The sequence below is a fragment of the Dermacentor andersoni genome, chromosome 3 (assembly GCF_023375885.2).
Source record: "Dermacentor andersoni chromosome 3, qqDerAnde1_hic_scaffold, whole genome shotgun sequence".
Taxonomy (NCBI): domain Eukaryota; kingdom Metazoa; phylum Arthropoda; class Arachnida; order Ixodida; family Ixodidae; genus Dermacentor; species Dermacentor andersoni.
Window position 1 is genome coordinate 117,138,092 of NC_092816.1, and position 16,979 is coordinate 117,155,070.

Below are 16,979 nucleotides of genomic sequence, written 5' to 3' on the forward strand. Positions count from 1 at the left end.
TCTGTTTGCATTGAAGCGATAGACAGCACGAATGTCACTTCACTCACTGCTGCTGCAGCACTTGCTCATGCTAGTGTTTTGACAGCAAGTGTCCGTGGTCATGGCGTGTGGTTTGTTCATGTTTGCTGTGCGCGCTAATGCCATGCTTGTTAATTTAGGTAGCAAGCGAATGTTTACAAGCTGATACGGCCGATAAAAGTGCCATCCCTACTTCGTATGGCTGTCTGCTAATTTGCTACTGCAATCGATGCTTCGCCCTTTTGGTGAAACTGACTTCACTATCTGAGCAGGCCGAGAACCCATCAGTCATCATTACATTATTATTATTATTGTTACTATTTTTGTTATAATTGGTGGTGGAGGCGGCGGTGGTGGTGGTGGTGGTGGTGGTGGCGGCGGCAGCGGCAGTAGTAGTAGTAGTAGTAGTAGTAGTAGTAGTAGTAGTAGTAGTATCTTGTTCTTTTTCCTGTTTGCATGGGATCTAGCGGTCTGAAAAGCTATACTGCGATCACCTTCTGCAGCAGGAAACGTGGTGCATTTGGGTTAGCACCTATAGAAAGCGTGCAGTACGCTTCCAACGGCACCATGCACTGTGAGACAGATAGGTCAAGATGCTCATTGCAATAGGGTTGGTGGCGATAGCTCAGAATGCGGCGTGCGACGACCCGGCAGGTGATTTGCTCATACCGGAATATTAAACTGATTGCATGTCGGCATTTTCACGTCATAAGGGCCGGCTGGGTACTGCAGTGAAGCTGCCATGGCAGACGGCTACCGTTCTTAATCGCACACGACACGCGCACTATCTCATTTAGATGGGATGTAGCGACTGGAAAATGTATCGTACGATCGCAGTTCCGCTATGTGCTAAACACTGGTGCCGAAAGATTGACTTTTCCGGGAGCGTATAAACCAATAAAAATAAGCGCAACTTTACTCCAATCTTTTGTGTTCCCGATCATGAACATAGCGCCAGAAAATTGTACGTGACGGGATTGTATCAACGAGGTTCTAATGTACATGTAACATGCAGAAGTGCTTTTCTGGTATAACCCCTGTACAGACTTCAATCAAGTTTGTTGCATTTGACAAATCTGAGCAACTCTAGGAAGCAAAAAAATTAATTTAGGAAATAATATTTCTGACAGTAATTGCAAAAAATTTGTAAGTTTAAAAAAAATTGCAGCCCAATGTTTACAAACCTGTGAACCAGCACCAAAAACAGATATAGCAGCTCTGTAAATTGCATTTGTTAGAGCATCTAAAACAGAAAATTCGGATATATAAATATACAACTTTCGAAAAAGTTTTACAATGTTTAAGAGGGCTTTGTAAAAAAAAACTACTAAAAAATTAATGCTACATTTCAGAATGGTGTATACTACATCAATTTTGTCCCCTTTAGGTGTACTACTGAGTGCAGTTTGCATGATTGTGATCTTTTGTTAGTGCACAGTCGAGTTTTCTTAAGTTCTGCAACTTTCAATATTTTTTAAAATTTATATGGCGTAAGTTAATACGCCACCTCCTACAGTAATTAGATTTCAACTTAGCTTAAATGCAACTAACCTAATCAAAATGAGTGCAGTGGTTGCCAAGAAAAACTTTCTCCATTCCCATGTATTCAGATAGGAGCCAGATAGGTAATAGATTTAGATAGGGGTTAGTATTCCGGAGGTAAAGCTTCCTCTTAATAATTAGCCACAAACCCAGTGTCTAGCAATACAACCCTAGAGTGACTGATGCCAAGGAAAGCAAAGAGGAATTGTAATGATTTACATACAGATGCAACATGTAACTAGACATTCCTAGGGAGCGAAACTGCCCTTCAATGTGTTCTTTGTGGTGCTCTACTGACATAGCAACACATTTGGACCTGCTGCTTTGTTCTCCCATGAGCACTTATATTATACAAGTACAGAGAAGCATAGACCTCAGGACGTTAAATAACCCATCTGCCAGCACTGGTACTAGCAGTCTTTTAGCACTGTGTGCTTCTTTCTTCTGTTCACTGTGATTGAGCCTTCAAGAAAAACCTGGCGACGACTGATCTCACATGAAAACTTACTGCCAGTGGAGCTAGGCTGATCAAGAAGATGCAAGACAGTAAGGGTGCAGCAAGCAGCGATTTTTGAGAGCGAATTGAGTAAGAACCAAATAGTACCACAAGCAAATCAAATCAAACATTGAATACTTTTCTACTAGCCTTAGAATAATGAACAGCCATTATCACAATTATTATAAAGCGATCTTCACATCCCAGTGTCCTTAAAGTTACAAGTTTCTATCATTACATAGTACGTTATGAAGCATTTATTAAGAGCACAAATGGAGCATTAGAAGCAAACAAGTAGTTTCTTTGCATGCACAGGGCTCTTCAGAGAGTGCAAATGATCACTGTACATACAGCCTGTAAAGCACGGCTACCTAAGCGAGCTAGCCTGCTCCATTGCACAAGTCCTCATGTTTTTGTCTATAGTATCCCCACAGGGGTTGAAAATTTACTGTACTTTTGCTACACTTTTATGCTTATTTGGGTGCAGTCGACATTTTGAAACATTCTAAAGGTATTTGAAAGATTATCGCATTTACGATGAGTGACTATTCGATTTGAAGACAGTCGAATAAGACACTATTCCATTCGTTATTCTAATGTTTCCGATATTCACACACCCCTATAAGGCAGTGCATGGCTTTGCATGCCATGAAAAAAAAAAAAAAACTTTACATGGCTAAAAGTGGTTAAAAGGCGTACGAAACCAAAAAAAAAAACTCAAATGGTTTGAGATACTTAAACCAAAGCAATTCCTCTTTGCTCTCCTCAGTATTGATGATTATGCTTGTAACTTAGTATCTCATTTTTGTGAACTTGAAACACAGGCACACCCGAGCAAGGCTCCGCATGCGTAGAAAGATATTCCAGTGAAGTGAGGCATAAGAGGACAGGTGAAAAAAAAAAGACATTTGCACATTACAGATGCATCGCAAGAGACCTCTCACTGCCGACTGATAACAAAGAACAAAAAGTTCAATACACTTTCCAGAAAATAAGCAATTTCTGTAAGACATTTCATTAATTATCTCCAACCTTTCTATTCCCTACCAGCTGTGAAAATGACTGCCTATCCCGATCAATGAAGAATAATGTTTATTGAATCCCTCAGACTCTCGTTTTCTGGACTATTCGACTAGAGACCTTTCCTACAAAGACCCTCTGGATGCTGTCATAAACACCCACATTGGTTTTCTGCAAACGGGTACGAGCACTCACTGAAAGGAAAGAATGCAACCGTTGGGCTGGTTCGTTTGTCATGGCTTACAAATTGTGCCAGAGAACACAAAAGTCAAACGGGACAACATCAAGACTATCACAAGCGTCTTGCGATTATTTTTCCCATTTGCCCTTTGTATAATCTTGCACCACTTGCAAGCACTGGCAAGGTTATGGGTCTTCTAAGGTCGCTTGCAACATTTCTAAAAGCCCATTTCCCTTCGCCCAAACGTGTTAAACAGTGGGAAGGTCTACAGTGTGGTGGAAGAAAAGGTATCAGTCTGTTTTGGTTTGTTTCTTCGGCAAGGCAGTGAACAAATACAGAGCACATGCCGCAGAAGTTTCGCACTTCAAGATATTTCTGATGGTCTCTTACCTCAGCATGAGCACAGAGATTGCCACCAAGCTGTAGGCCAGCAGCGTTCCAATCGACATCATGTTGGCCAGCTCTTCCACGTTAAATATCATCGCCATCACACCTGCAAAAACGTGCAGCCACAGGAGCAATGTTTCAAGTCTCCCAGCTCTGGTAAAATGGGAACTCGCTGAATGTGCCAACGCAACAGCAAAGAAAGAACACGCAGTGTCAAACTGGCCATAATCAAACACTCACAAGCGAACATTAAAGAGAACTTGTACCCAACCGGGGCTAGTCGAAGCTGGGAATCTTAATGTTGGCAGCTCAACTGTACCTCACAGGACCTACTCGACTTGATCGATTGACCATTTGAGGCTTAGGGGACGCTGAAAAAGAACGCAGAACCTTTCTAGACTGACAAAGTATTATTTCAAAGCTATTTTCACAAATTTCATGGTGCTAAGTAGCTTACAAAATTAGAAGAGAAACTAAAGGTAAAAGTTCAAATTTCTGAATTAATTTTGCACCAAAACCCTCAACACTAGAACGTCAGTGTGGCATCCCGGATTTTGAAGTATTTGTTTTTCTTCATATTTGGGCTGTCGCTGCAGCTCAGCAAAAGTTCTCAAAATTCTTTAGTGTTGAGTAAGGTGGCTGTCTGGATTTGTTGGTACAACGTATTGGTGAATCGCAGCACAGATATGCAGAAGAACAGAAGAAATGAGGTGACAGACGATCGCTAACTACCAACAAAAAGTTTAATTTTCGATGACCCGTGTTTGTACCCGACACTCATCACATTGCACATGCACAATTCGCATCCTTAGGAAGGATAAGTCCTCATCTGACAAGTGCATAGATGGCATACCGATACACCCAGAGCCAAGTTGCAAAATAATTTCAGCCTCAATTATTTCGTGTGTCGGTTGATCATCGCTTGTGATGACAACAGTACATTGAGCAAACGACGGTTCATAGCCACACAAACTGCAGTGACACACTAGCCAACCATCGTGCACCGTTTTCTTGACATTGAGTGTTCTCTTAGCTGGTCGTTGATACAGCATCCCGTTTGACCTATTTACTCTTTACCACAAGAAAAAGGGATACAATACAGTCGCCGACCGTTTATTCGGACCTCACGGGGACTGCGAAAATGTCCGAATAAACAGGTGTCCGAAAAAGCAGATTAAGAAAAAAAAAATGAAATCCTTTATTTCCACGCACTTATTCGGGCTCGGCAGTAGGCTTGGAAGAAATCGTGAATGCGCCGTTGCACGCTGTTCCGTTTACGCGCAATCAGATAAGCCTGAATCTCGGAGAGAGTCATACGGTCACTATTAGCTGAAAGCACAGTCACTGCTTGTACACGCTCCGCATGCGACGGCAGCGTAGCACATGGTGCGTCATCTTCCGACTCGGAGTCATCGTCCGGCGGTGCAGCAGAAACGTGACGAATGATCTTGCCGTCGTAGAGTTCTGCGCATGTCAATACAGCAGTGTCAGTACCTATGAAACTGTCAAATGAGACTGTGTCCGGAATCGCAATGCAACCACTGCGCAGGTCTCGGCAGAACATTTTCCGCGTCAGTCGGGAGCACATCGGAAGGCGACGAGTCTTTAGGCCTCCCGGCACCCGCCTGCCGGCATTCCCCAGCGCAGTCTGCGCGGGCACTGTCGGCGCCATTAGACCCTTGACGCGATGTTTACGTATGCCGCGTTGGATTACCGAAACCTCGACACAGCACACAAAGCAAACATCACCGTGCCGACACCAGTCGCACATACGAAAAACGCGGCCCTCGCAGCGTCTTGCGCTAAAAAACAAATCAGCTGCTGGATTGTCTTGACATGGCTTACTAAGCTGAAACCGGAACTGCTGCAGAGCCACTCTATCGAACCAGGCAGAAACGATGATGATGAGCGGGGATTTCCAGTAGCGCCACTTCGTGGGGCAGCAAGAAAGCTCCGTTCAAAACAAAAATGGCGTTCAGCAAGTCGAACCATGCACCGGTCAGAGTCGGTGCATGGTGCTCTCGACAGAGTTGGCTCAAAAAGTGTCCGAAAAATCAGACGAGAGGTTGCAAGGTGTCCGAACTTTCGGCAGTTGTTATACATTACGGTCTATGGGGAGAATGGCGGTGCCACGAAGCTGACCGAATAATCGGGCATGTGCGAATTTTTGGAGTCCGGAAAATCGGTCGGCGACTGTAAACCACGTTACTAGCACAGGTGATGAATGAATTTTAGTGCTTGCTGTCGGAAATGTCGCCACGTGCCGCATATCTGCAACAAAAAGCACAAAAATCCGTCCGAGTGTGTTATACCGAGAGAAGGCTCGTGGCGGCACCCCGCAGCCTCAGAGGTCTTGCAAACTGCTGCAATCTCAGGGGTAATGCCTAGGAATTGCACGTTAGTAGGTCATGCGTCATTTCCAGAGTTTTTTCAGTTTCAGCATCAAACAGCTACATTAGCATGCCTTTTCCGACGTTTTCCCTCGTATTTCAAACGTCAAATTTTGCATGTAGGCTCCTCTATATAGAAATTACTTAAAGCTAGGCTTTTGACGGGATCCGAAATTTTGTTGCAGTTGACCTTTATTGTTGAGGTCACAACAACATATGTTGCAGCTTCCCATATTGCCATGATAGTACACAACAGTACTCAATTTCACTACAACGTAGTAAACAAGCAATGAATGTAAACACACCGCTAATGCTAGTTCTGACATGCATGGAGTTGCTGGATGATTAGCCATAAGCACTAGTGTAAACTGTGCAATAGCTCTGCTCTCAAGTGCAGATGTGCCATCTTGGTGGCCTCTACACCTTATCACAAAATTATCACCCAGGGTTCTTTTATTCATCGAAAGCTCACTGACACGCTCTAGGCAACTAGCAGTTTTCTAAGAGCCTCTGGAATCTCTTGAACTGTTGAGACACAGCAGAAAAAAAAACAAAAAGCCGACTTGTTTCGATAATATTCTGAATTTTGGGAACCTCTTGGCCAAAATTACAGCTTCACTCTGTTGAGGTTTCGTTGTCCTGTTGATATTTCAAATACCTTCATGGTTCTCCGTGATGTAACGCAGTGCGCGACATACATATCTTTAATAACGAATCTCAAGAAAACAACAAAACAGTCACAAGTACAGTAGAATCTCATTCATAGTTTCAGAAAAAAAAACTGAAGAAACGTATCACCTGAAGCGACTAAAAAAGTTTGACAGAATCGACTGTAGTTCACATAACTGCAGTTGACATAATGCGAAGCATTGTGCAAATCGTTGTGGCACGATCTGCACTAAAATATCTGCCTGCCATAAGCTTGCACAACACATCACATCATCCACATATTGCCTATCAAGTATAAAAACGTTGAGAAATGTATTACAGTCAATACTAATGACATTTCTCTCCAGTAGGCACACAGTTTGTTGTCGGGGTAATCAATTCGGATCAATGATTAATGTACCGTCAGTGTCAGAATGAGAGTACGATGGGAAAACTCGATTATCTACATCTTCCCACTTTTGTTTTCACTGGTTTGTGTCTACACCAGCCCAAATCGTTCCTGAATGCCAAGATTTCTATTGAGTCATATTTAGCAGCCAACTATACATCAACATCGCAACAGAGTTCCGATCAAATCATCTGCAGGAGACAATCGCATCTAAATGTTCCCATGCGAATTTCACTGCTCTAGCCGTGGCTGCAGCAGCAGCATTCCCTTCATACCCCGTTTCCACGCAATGCAGTGAAAGCTACAAGTAATGTCAGCCCTGAATCAGCTCTATGCGCTATTAACTACGAATGTCTTGTCCATTGTTTGCTGCTGTCTTGTTATTGTTTGATGCAGCGATACAGGCGAGTGGAAGCTCTAGTAGCAATCAGTGAGCCCTTCTTACCTGCAGGCCACAAGTTAGTACTGATTCCCAATTGGTTGGCGAGGCCCACGACTCTCTCATCGCACGATATGACGCAGAATATTGTTTGCTCAAGACTGCACTTTAAGAAATCAAGCAGGTACTCATTTCAAGTTCCCGTACTGACCGGCAAATACGCCTGACACAGCAGTGGCGATCAGGGGTGTCTTGAGGCGCGGGTGCACGATGGCCAGGAAGCGGAAGATGAGTCCATCCGAGCCCATGGCGTAGAGGACACGTGGCAAAGGGAACATGCCGCCCAAAAGACTGCGGGGCCATGCCAAATTGGTCGGCCAACAACACAACACTGAGTACATAGCTCTGGTCAGCCACATAAGCATGTTAACAATGCATACATGTGCAGCCCATAATGCAAGTTTGGCTTCGCCTTGATAAACAAAGGAAAAATCAGGAGGATTAGAAAAGACCGAAGTTTAAGGTGCCAAAGAAAAAAATTGCAAAAGATGCAAGCTTTGCTTCTGTTACTGATGATATATTAGTACAGTCAAACCTTGTTAAAGTGAACATGTATACAGTAGGACCTCGTTGATACATTTTGGAAAAAAATGTGAGAAAAAGAACTTACTAACCGAGAAAACGTACGATCCCAAGTAACTAAAATTTGGCAGACTCAAGTGTATTTGACATCCATCTAATGCAAAGTGTTGTGCACGAGAGGCACGAGACATGCGCATCGAGCTGGTGGGGCGTCGGCAGGCTGAGAGACATTTTATTGTTTTCCTATTGCGTAGTGTTTGAAGACTGTGACGAAAAACTGAAACGCAATCAAGCTAGTGGCCGATGCCCGATGCCGCCGAAGCGAAATGTAACCCTCACATCACGCCGCCTGCAGCGGCGAAGGGCGGCGCATTTGGATTATCGCCTACTAAATCTGCACTACGCCCTACATGCGTTTTCATGTATGTGAGAGGGCAGGCGAGCATTGCAGGGAAGCCGATGCGGCGTGCAGCTACTGTTTTCAATTTCACGGGCCTCGCACATTTTCTTGTTTACATAAAGGCTAGTGACTGCAGAACATACAAACGCAGTCTGCAGCAAAGAACGGCGGCGCGTTTGGTTATATCATCTATTAAAAGCGTTCAGTACGTTTCCAACGGCACAACGCACTGTGAAACAGATAGGTGACAATGCTTATCAATATGCTTGGCAGCGTGATAGTTGTGAATGCGGCATGCAGCGACTTCAGAGGCGATTTGCTGGTACCGAAATAAGAAACTGAGCGTGTGCCGGTGTTTTCATGTGAGAAAAGCGGGCGAGTGTTGCAGTGAAGCTGCTGCAGCGGGCAACTATATACTGTTCTCGACTGCACACGCCTCGCGCATTTTCTTGTTTGTGTGGGATCTAGCAGACGGAAAACGTATCCTACGATCACAGTTTGCTGATGTACTGAACGTCGGTGCCGGGAATGTGTGAATCGGTAAAGCATAAGTGTAACTCTATTGGGTCATGTTTTACGTTCTTGATTGCAGACATTGGTGCCGGGAAATCATACGCAGTGGGATCGTATCAACGAGGTTCTACTGTAGTATACTGAAATAGTCCCTGTATTGAATTCTGATGGAAATTGCACAAAAATTATGCTCATTTGAACTTTATATGCTGAATCCACCTAGGTGCGCAATGAATATGCCGTATTTAAAGCCCACACTTTTTTTCCGGATTCTTTACCGGGTGTGGGTCTTACACGAGGAAAGCTTATGGCTACTCACTCAAGCCTCAAACTGCGCTCGGACTGCTATGCCAAATAACGGATCAACCAGCAGTTGACTATGAACACTTTTAATCAGTCATCCTTATAACTTGCGTTTCCCTGGTCGTTTGATGAGCTCACCTCATCGGCACTCTCGCCAAACTGGTCGTCCTCCATGGGGTCCATTACTGTTTAAGATTCCCGTTCCCTTGAAGTTCTTGACAGTCTTAAAAAACGCGTGTTCAAAATCCATGCGTATACTTCTAGCAGTAACACCCTCTTAGTGCACCCGAAGGCATGATGCAGCACAATCTGCTAAATGATGCACCTCAGTACAGTCAACAGAGTCTGCGAAGCACGCTGCATCTACGCTGTGGTGTGATCAGACATGATCGTGATCTGGCGAGATATCGTGAGAATGACGATGCTACCATCTCCAATACTACGTACCTGGGACCCGTTTAGTTTGTCAGGAAGCATCTCTACTTTTTTAAAGGACGATCTTGGCTTTACTGTTCCTGAAGTTCATACATGCCAGCACTACAAACTATACTGCTGTGTCGAAATTTGGTTTAACAGAAACAACTTTTGAAGTCATGCACAGTGCCCGTGCTTACCGAGCAATTTCTTTGTTTCTGCCAAACCAACAGATGCTGTCACACTCCGAGTTCTGACGCTGCTCTCCGTTTTTGCCTAATTCAGGTGCTAACCAAAAAAAAGCATGCTCTAGCAGATGCCAACTAACATGCACAAAAGCACAGCCAATAATTTGTGAGACCACATCACCTACAATGAAACCACACTGCAGACTTTGGTTTGCAGTCCAATTATCTTTTGCTATACTTAATAAATAATTATTTTGACATATTGACAGAGGGAGTAAGCACAACTGCAAGAAAAAAGAATGAAAAATCTCAATGCTATTTTCACATTAATTAAGGCAGAGATGACAACACTTCGAACTACATTTTCTCTGTCTTTATTTCAAACATTGAGCTAACTTCCACAGCCCTTACCTTGTGGACAGCCCAGCCAGAGCCCCGATGGTGATTATCCACTTGGCCACTGGCCAGCCAATCTGCAAAGTATTGTATGCTTCATTTCATTTTTTGCATCTCCCCTGGAACATCGCATAAACAGCCTGAACCTATGAGAGCAATACAATCTAGAAGTCCCGCTTTCTCCACTGGCCAGCCGTGCCAACCGTACAAGACAAGAATTCAGTTCCCAGCCCATTCCCATTTCCTTCTCTCTGCTACTGTGATTTGAGAGTGCCTATTACAGTGGACACTCTAAACCAAGATTGGGTGTAATTTGTGCGGCACTGTCATCTGCTAACATTGTCAAAATGACAACACCAGATCCCAACAATATCTAGCTGCCTGAAATGAATATAAATGATTCTACTACATATACTTGTTGAAGCAATGAACGACAATCTTGTGGGCATGATTAAGGATTGTGCAATAGAAGTCTGTAGTAACTCCGTTAGACAGGATACCAGTAAGCTATCGCAGGAGACGAAAGATCTGATTAAGAAACGCCAATGCACGAAAGCCTCTAACCCTGCAGCTAGAATAGAACTGGCAGAACTTGCGAAGTTAATCAACAAGCGTAAGACAGCTGACATAAGGAAGTATAATATGGACAGAATTGAACATGCTCTCAGGAATGGAGGAAGCCTAAAAGCAGTGAAGAAGAAACTAGGAATTGGCATGAATCAGATGTATGCGTTAAGAGACAAAGCCGGCAATATCATTACTAATATGGATGAGATAGTTCAAGTGGCTGAGAAGTTCTATAGAGATTTATACAGTACTAGTGGCACCCACAACGATAATGGAACAAAGAATAGTCTAGAGGAATTTGAAATCCCACAAGTAACACCGGAAGAAGTAAAGAAAGCCTTGGGAGCTATGCAAAGGGGGAAGGCAGCTGGGGAGGATCAGGTAACAGCAGATTTGTTGAAGGATGGTAGGCAGATTGTTCTAGAAAAACTGGCCACCCTGTATACGCAATGCCTCATGACCTCGAGCGTACCGGAATCTTAGGAGAACGCTAACATAATCCTAATCCATAAGAAAGGGGACGCCAAAGACTTGAAAAATTATAGACCGATCAGCTTACTCTCAGTTGCCTACAAACTATTTACTAAGGTAATCGCAAATAGAATCAGGAACACCGTAGACTTCTGTCAAGCAAAGGACCAGGCAGGATTCCGTAAAGGCTACTCAACAATAGACCATATTCCCACTATCAATCAGGTGATAGAGAAATGTGCTGAATATATGTAACCAACCCTTATATATAGCTTTCATTGATTACGAGAAAGCGTTCGATTCTGTCGAAACCACAGCAGTCATGGACGCATTACGGAATCGGGGTGTAGACGAGCCGTATGTAAAAATACTGAAAGATATCTATAGCGGCTCCACAGACACCGTAGTCCTCCATAAAGAAAGCAACAAAATCCCAACAAAGAAAGGCGTCAAGCAGGGAGATACGATCTCTCCGATGCTATTCACAGCATGTTTACAGGAGGTATTCAGAGACCTGGATTGGGATGAATTGGGGATAAGAGTTAATGGAGAATACCTCAGTAACTTGTGATTTGCTGATGATATTGCCTTGCTTAGAAACTCAGGGGACCAACTGCAATGCATGCTCACTGACCTGAAGAGGCAAAGCAGAAGAGTGGGTCTAAAAATTAATCTGCAGAAAACTAAAGTAATGTTTAACAGTCTCTGAAGAGAACAGCAATTTACAATAGGAAGCGAGGCACTGGAAGTGGTAAGGGAATACATCTACTTAGGGCAGGTAGTGACCACGGATCCGGATCATGAGACGGAAATAATCAGAAGAATAAGAATGGGCTGGGGTGTATTTCGCAGGCATTCTGAGATAATGAACAGCAGGTTGCCATTATCCCTCAAGAGAAAAGTGTATAATAGCTGTGTCTTACCAGTACTCACCTACGGGGCAGAAACCTGGAGGCTTATGAAAAGGATTCTACTTAAATTGAGGACGATGCAACGAGCTATGGAAAGAAGAATGATGGGTGTAACGTTAAGGGATAAGAGAAGAGCAGATTGGGTGAGGGAACAAACGAGAGTGAATGACATCTTAGTTGAGATAAAGAAAATGAAATGGGCAGGACATGTAATGAGGAGGGAAGATAACAGATGGTCATTAAGGGTTACGAACTGGATTCCAACGGAAGGGAAGTGTAGCAGGGGGCGGCAGAAAGTTAGGTGGGCGGATGAGGTTAAGAAGTTTGCAGGGACGACATGGCCACAGTTAGTACATGAATGGGGTAGTTGGAGAAGTATGGGAGAGGCCTTTGCCCTGCAGTGGGCGTGACTAAGGTCCCTCTATAATTTCCAAGGTAGCGCCATCTGCCGCGCGCGCCACCTAGGAAGTTCCTGTAGCAGACGGCACCCACGCTAAACCGCGGCGCCGCGGCATTCGTGAGGTGAAAAAATATCTGCATACGCGCAGAAATAAAACCTTCTGGTGCCTGACTGTGGCGAAAAACGAAAGAAGGACCCGAACTGCTAAATTTAGTCCTTTAATTTCAAATAAGTGCTCCAAGAAAATAGCTCAAGAGAGCATAATGAGGGCTTGATCGTCTCGATTCCGCGTGTTTACATTTCGTTCGTTTGCGCTCAATCGCCGCGCGAGCCTTGGTGATTGCTTACGCTTAATCCCGTATGCTCTGTGAAATCTTTTGCATGTAAGTGTGCTGCGTACTCATAGCGCTTGCATTGAACGAAGAAGTCGTGTAAAAATGAAGGCTGACAGTCGCTTGGACCGGAAAACTTTCGACATAACGTCTCTCAAACGTGCGATTCTCAAAGCGCGTGACCCTCACGGCAACTAAACAACATCCTGTGTGTTTGTGGAAACGAGTGCGCCAACAGTCTTCTTGTCGCTGAGTGTGTCTGTCGTGTAGTGATTACACGACGACTGCTGTGTCTTGTGGTTCAATGCTACGAGCCAGTGCAACTGTCGTGACATGATGAAGAGGCGGTATGGATCGTGTCAGCGTGTCTCCTCGATCGTGTTCGGGCTGCCAGCGCGATCTGATCTCGCGGCACACCAACATCGAGCGTAGTGTGTGCGCGTGTGTGAATGCGGTTGACTGCTCGTGAACCGTGTGACGTCGCCACGTAAACTCGAATCATGACGCGCATTGTTGTGTTTATCCCTTTTCGCCTCCGTGCACCGCTAAATCCCCGTAAGAATTATAGAGGGCCCTTATACGAAACGCACGCGGATTGACCCAGCTATTACTGCACTGTGTTTTGCTGGGAATCCGCGCATCGCTTGTGGCGTTTTTCTTATGTTCATTTGCAGTTGTGTGTTTTTCATCAGTAAAATGGCATTGCCGATTACTGAAACATCTTCGAGTGTAAGGGAAACTTGGAAGGAACGAGCTCGCAGCTGTATGTAATGTACTTTGATATACTGTATTACGCTTTATTATTTGACGGCCAGTAGCTGTGGCTATGCAGTATTCGTTTTTAAAAACAGAGTGATGCAGGCACTTAGCAATATATTTATTCACATATGCAATGCACAAAATACGATTAGGATATTGGAAATTACATTTGGACATGTTGTAAAGCGCAGTTAACAACGCGCGCACAAACACAGGAAAGTGTAAAAGTAGAATTCGCTGCTGAATTTTATTTTTTATCGCACGTAACGCAATGCGGATATTTGTCAGCGAGTTAATGCGTTTCTGCCCCACTATTTACTTGCATGCTAGGTCATACTGCACTTGCTAAGTCAACGGGCTCGTAATGCACTAAAATCAGTAATCTCCACAAACTTCGGCCGTCAACATTCATGCGCGCGAATGAAATAATACTGCAGCTCTGCACACAGGTGTATACTTTCTCTCGCACCTTCGTATCGCTCTACGTTACTTTCCTCGCATAGTCGTGCAGTTACCGACGGTTCAGTCTTTCCGTCCATTTCTATGCAACCAGAATTACCTTCTGGTTAGGTTTTGTTTGCTGCGCGGGATGCAAAATAACTTCTTGTCGTCCTCCGTCTGATCTCGGCACCCATCCGCACAGCAACAAGGCATTTCGGTCCTTCGCATCCTAGCTAGTCACGCCGATCTATTCAGCGGGCTCACAGCGAACTAAAATAAATAATCTCCACAAACTTCGGCCCTCAACATTCATGCACGCGAGTGAAATACTATCACCGATCGACACACGCACGTGTATACTTTCTATGGCACCTTTGTATCGTTGTATGTTACTTGCCTCGCATAGTCGTGCTGTTACCGACGGTTCAAAGTCCGTCCGTGCAATTCTGTGTAACCATACTTTTCGTCTGGTTAGGTTCTGGTTGCCGCGCACGATGCAAAATAACTTCTTGCCATCCTTCGTCCGGTTTCAGCACCCAACCGCACAGCAACAAGGCATTTCCGACCTCCCGGAACGAAATTATCGCAGCGATGTGCAAAGCACAACAGGCGAAAGGCGCGCTCTTCGCCCGGCGCGCAGGAACTTTCATGGCGGCAAAGGGGCGGAGCAAGGTCACATGTCACCGATCAGCCTATCGCAGGCGTTGTCGGCTGGATCAAAGCCTGGCGGTACTTTTAAATGATTGAGGGACTTTAGGCGTGACCAGGCTGATGATGATGATGACTACACATATTCTCACAAAGTTCAATAGAAGCAAAATTACAATCTGAAACAAAATATTGCCGAAATACTGCTGACTTTAGGAAACCGGCCGCTATTGTGCAACACATATTAGACCCGTGCCCATTTTTCTTGCTAAAAAATCGGGTGCGCATTCGATTTCTACTTGCTGCAAGAGCTTTAATGTCATTTCCACATCAGTTTTCTACTTTGGACACACAGAAAGTTAGCTCGAATTTGATTCAGTGGAGTATTAAAATTAGGCAAATACTGATAAATAAATCAGCACTGTATGTTTTTTGCTGCCTTTTTTCATCAAGTTTAATTTGACCCAGCAGATCATTTGATCAATCTTGGTGGATAGTCAGGGTCAAATTAACGCAAGTCTATTGTATTTTACCTACAGAAAGATCACAGAATTGTACTCTCCATTCCAACTGGCAAACAAGCGTATGGCACAGAATTTGCCTCTGTTTTTAAGAGCACTGAGAACAAAATTTGCAGAAACAATGCTGCCTTTTCATGTAACGATGCCTCTTTGTACTAGGAAATCCAGATTACTCATGTTCTTTTGAATTGTGCTGCATTTGTAACCTTACAACCTGAAGGCAAACGCAGATTTTCAGCTGTCAACATCAGTTATGCCAGTATATTAGCAATGTAAAAGCCCACTACAGCCTGCTGGAAAGTTCACTGTTCATTCCCCACCTGCACGGACCCTAGAAAAATTAAATGTTTTGGCACATCTATGCTGTATGCTGTTTTGGCACATTATGCTCTACTTAAAATTAACTGACAAGTCTTGGCGACGTTGCAGCAAAATTTAACATAAATTTAGCGACATGCTTAAAAATATTGGCAACACCAGTCATCCGTGAGCACCGTCTCTTGGAGGCTGCCCTGAACTGCAGGAACCGCTACTAATAGGGAAATGAACAATGCGACATGGGTGCCTTGTGAAGGGCAAGCATTGTCACAAGTCAAGACTTAAGCTTAGTGCTGGCCCGCTCAGGCATCGCTGTCGACATGTGGGTACCCCACGCCTCACTGTTGTACGCACCAACAAAGCTATTTCTTATAAAACAAGTTACTCGTGTTTTAAGCCAGCTCTCTACCTCTGCTGGAAAAAAAATACACGCTTAATCCTACTACTGAATTTCTGAGTTCGTGCAATACAAATGGACAGGATGTAAAGGAACACAAACAATGTAGATGGACGTTGTTTGCATCAGAAACAAAGGCGTAGAAGGATTCATGTTCCCAGGAGAGCAGAAGTGCTTCAGGCCACGACTGGATGAGGGCGAGGCGTTCGATTTTTTTAATTTACAACATGACATTTAGCTCTCATTCCTATGACGCGACTGTACAAGAGGCATCTATACTGTGAACAACTAGCGGAATCATTAATTCAGGATAAAGTCAGTGAAAAAGCAAGAATGTCGCACCCTGAACTGCACTGCAAAAAACACAGTAGAAAAAAACGAATTGAAATAGACTTGGCAGTTGCGAAGAAATAAGTGGGACAAGCTGAGCAAGAGGCTAGAGCAAAAGTTTTGAGAAAATAGCTTTCGAAGTTGTACCTTAGATCTTATGTTATCAAAAGGCATCGGGGTTCTAGTCAATGACGCCCTATCAAATGCTTTGCCTTGGGTCTGAAGTGCTTTGCTTTCCTTCTTTCCCCCAAGGCATGCTTTTCCCCAGCTCTGTGAAGAGTATGTTGAACAGGTTGCAGACCAAATATTGCACAATATCACACGGAAGCACACCGGGTCTCAGAATTGTATTTGCATACTTGCTTGTTGACAGCATCACTCATAATGTCTGTCGCATTCAATGGCGAATTTTTTGTCCTTTTTTTAGCAATGACCAGGTGACTAAAGAATACTGTCAGTCCATCCTTGGACTGACAGTATAAATAAACAAACAAACAAACAGGCTATCAGCAGCATTTCGAATTTTTCTGCCCTAGACAACGGCTGAGGAGCTAGCTGTACACCAGAAAGGCGATAGTATGTGGGCAGCAATGCAGCTGGAACATGCATGCCTTGCAA

General features: G+C 44.1%; 1 protein-coding gene across 3 annotated transcripts in view; it reads right to left on the reverse strand.

Moving 5' to 3' along the window:
- LOC126539162 (high affinity cationic amino acid transporter 1-like) overlaps nucleotides 1-16,979 on the reverse strand; it is a 137,623-nt gene that overhangs the window by 37,551 nt on the left and 83,093 nt on the right. For all 3 annotated transcript variants that reach the window (XM_055074769.1, XM_050185920.1, XM_050185931.3), the window contains exons 9-11: nucleotides 10,282-10,343; nucleotides 7,682-7,821; nucleotides 3,648-3,750 (exon numbers count right to left, since the gene is read on the reverse strand). In XM_055074769.1, coding sequence (XP_054930744.1) covers nucleotides 3,648-3,750; nucleotides 7,682-7,821; nucleotides 10,282-10,343 — 305 coding nt within the window. The remainder of the gene's footprint in view (nucleotides 1-3,647; nucleotides 3,751-7,681; nucleotides 7,822-10,281; nucleotides 10,344-16,979) is intronic.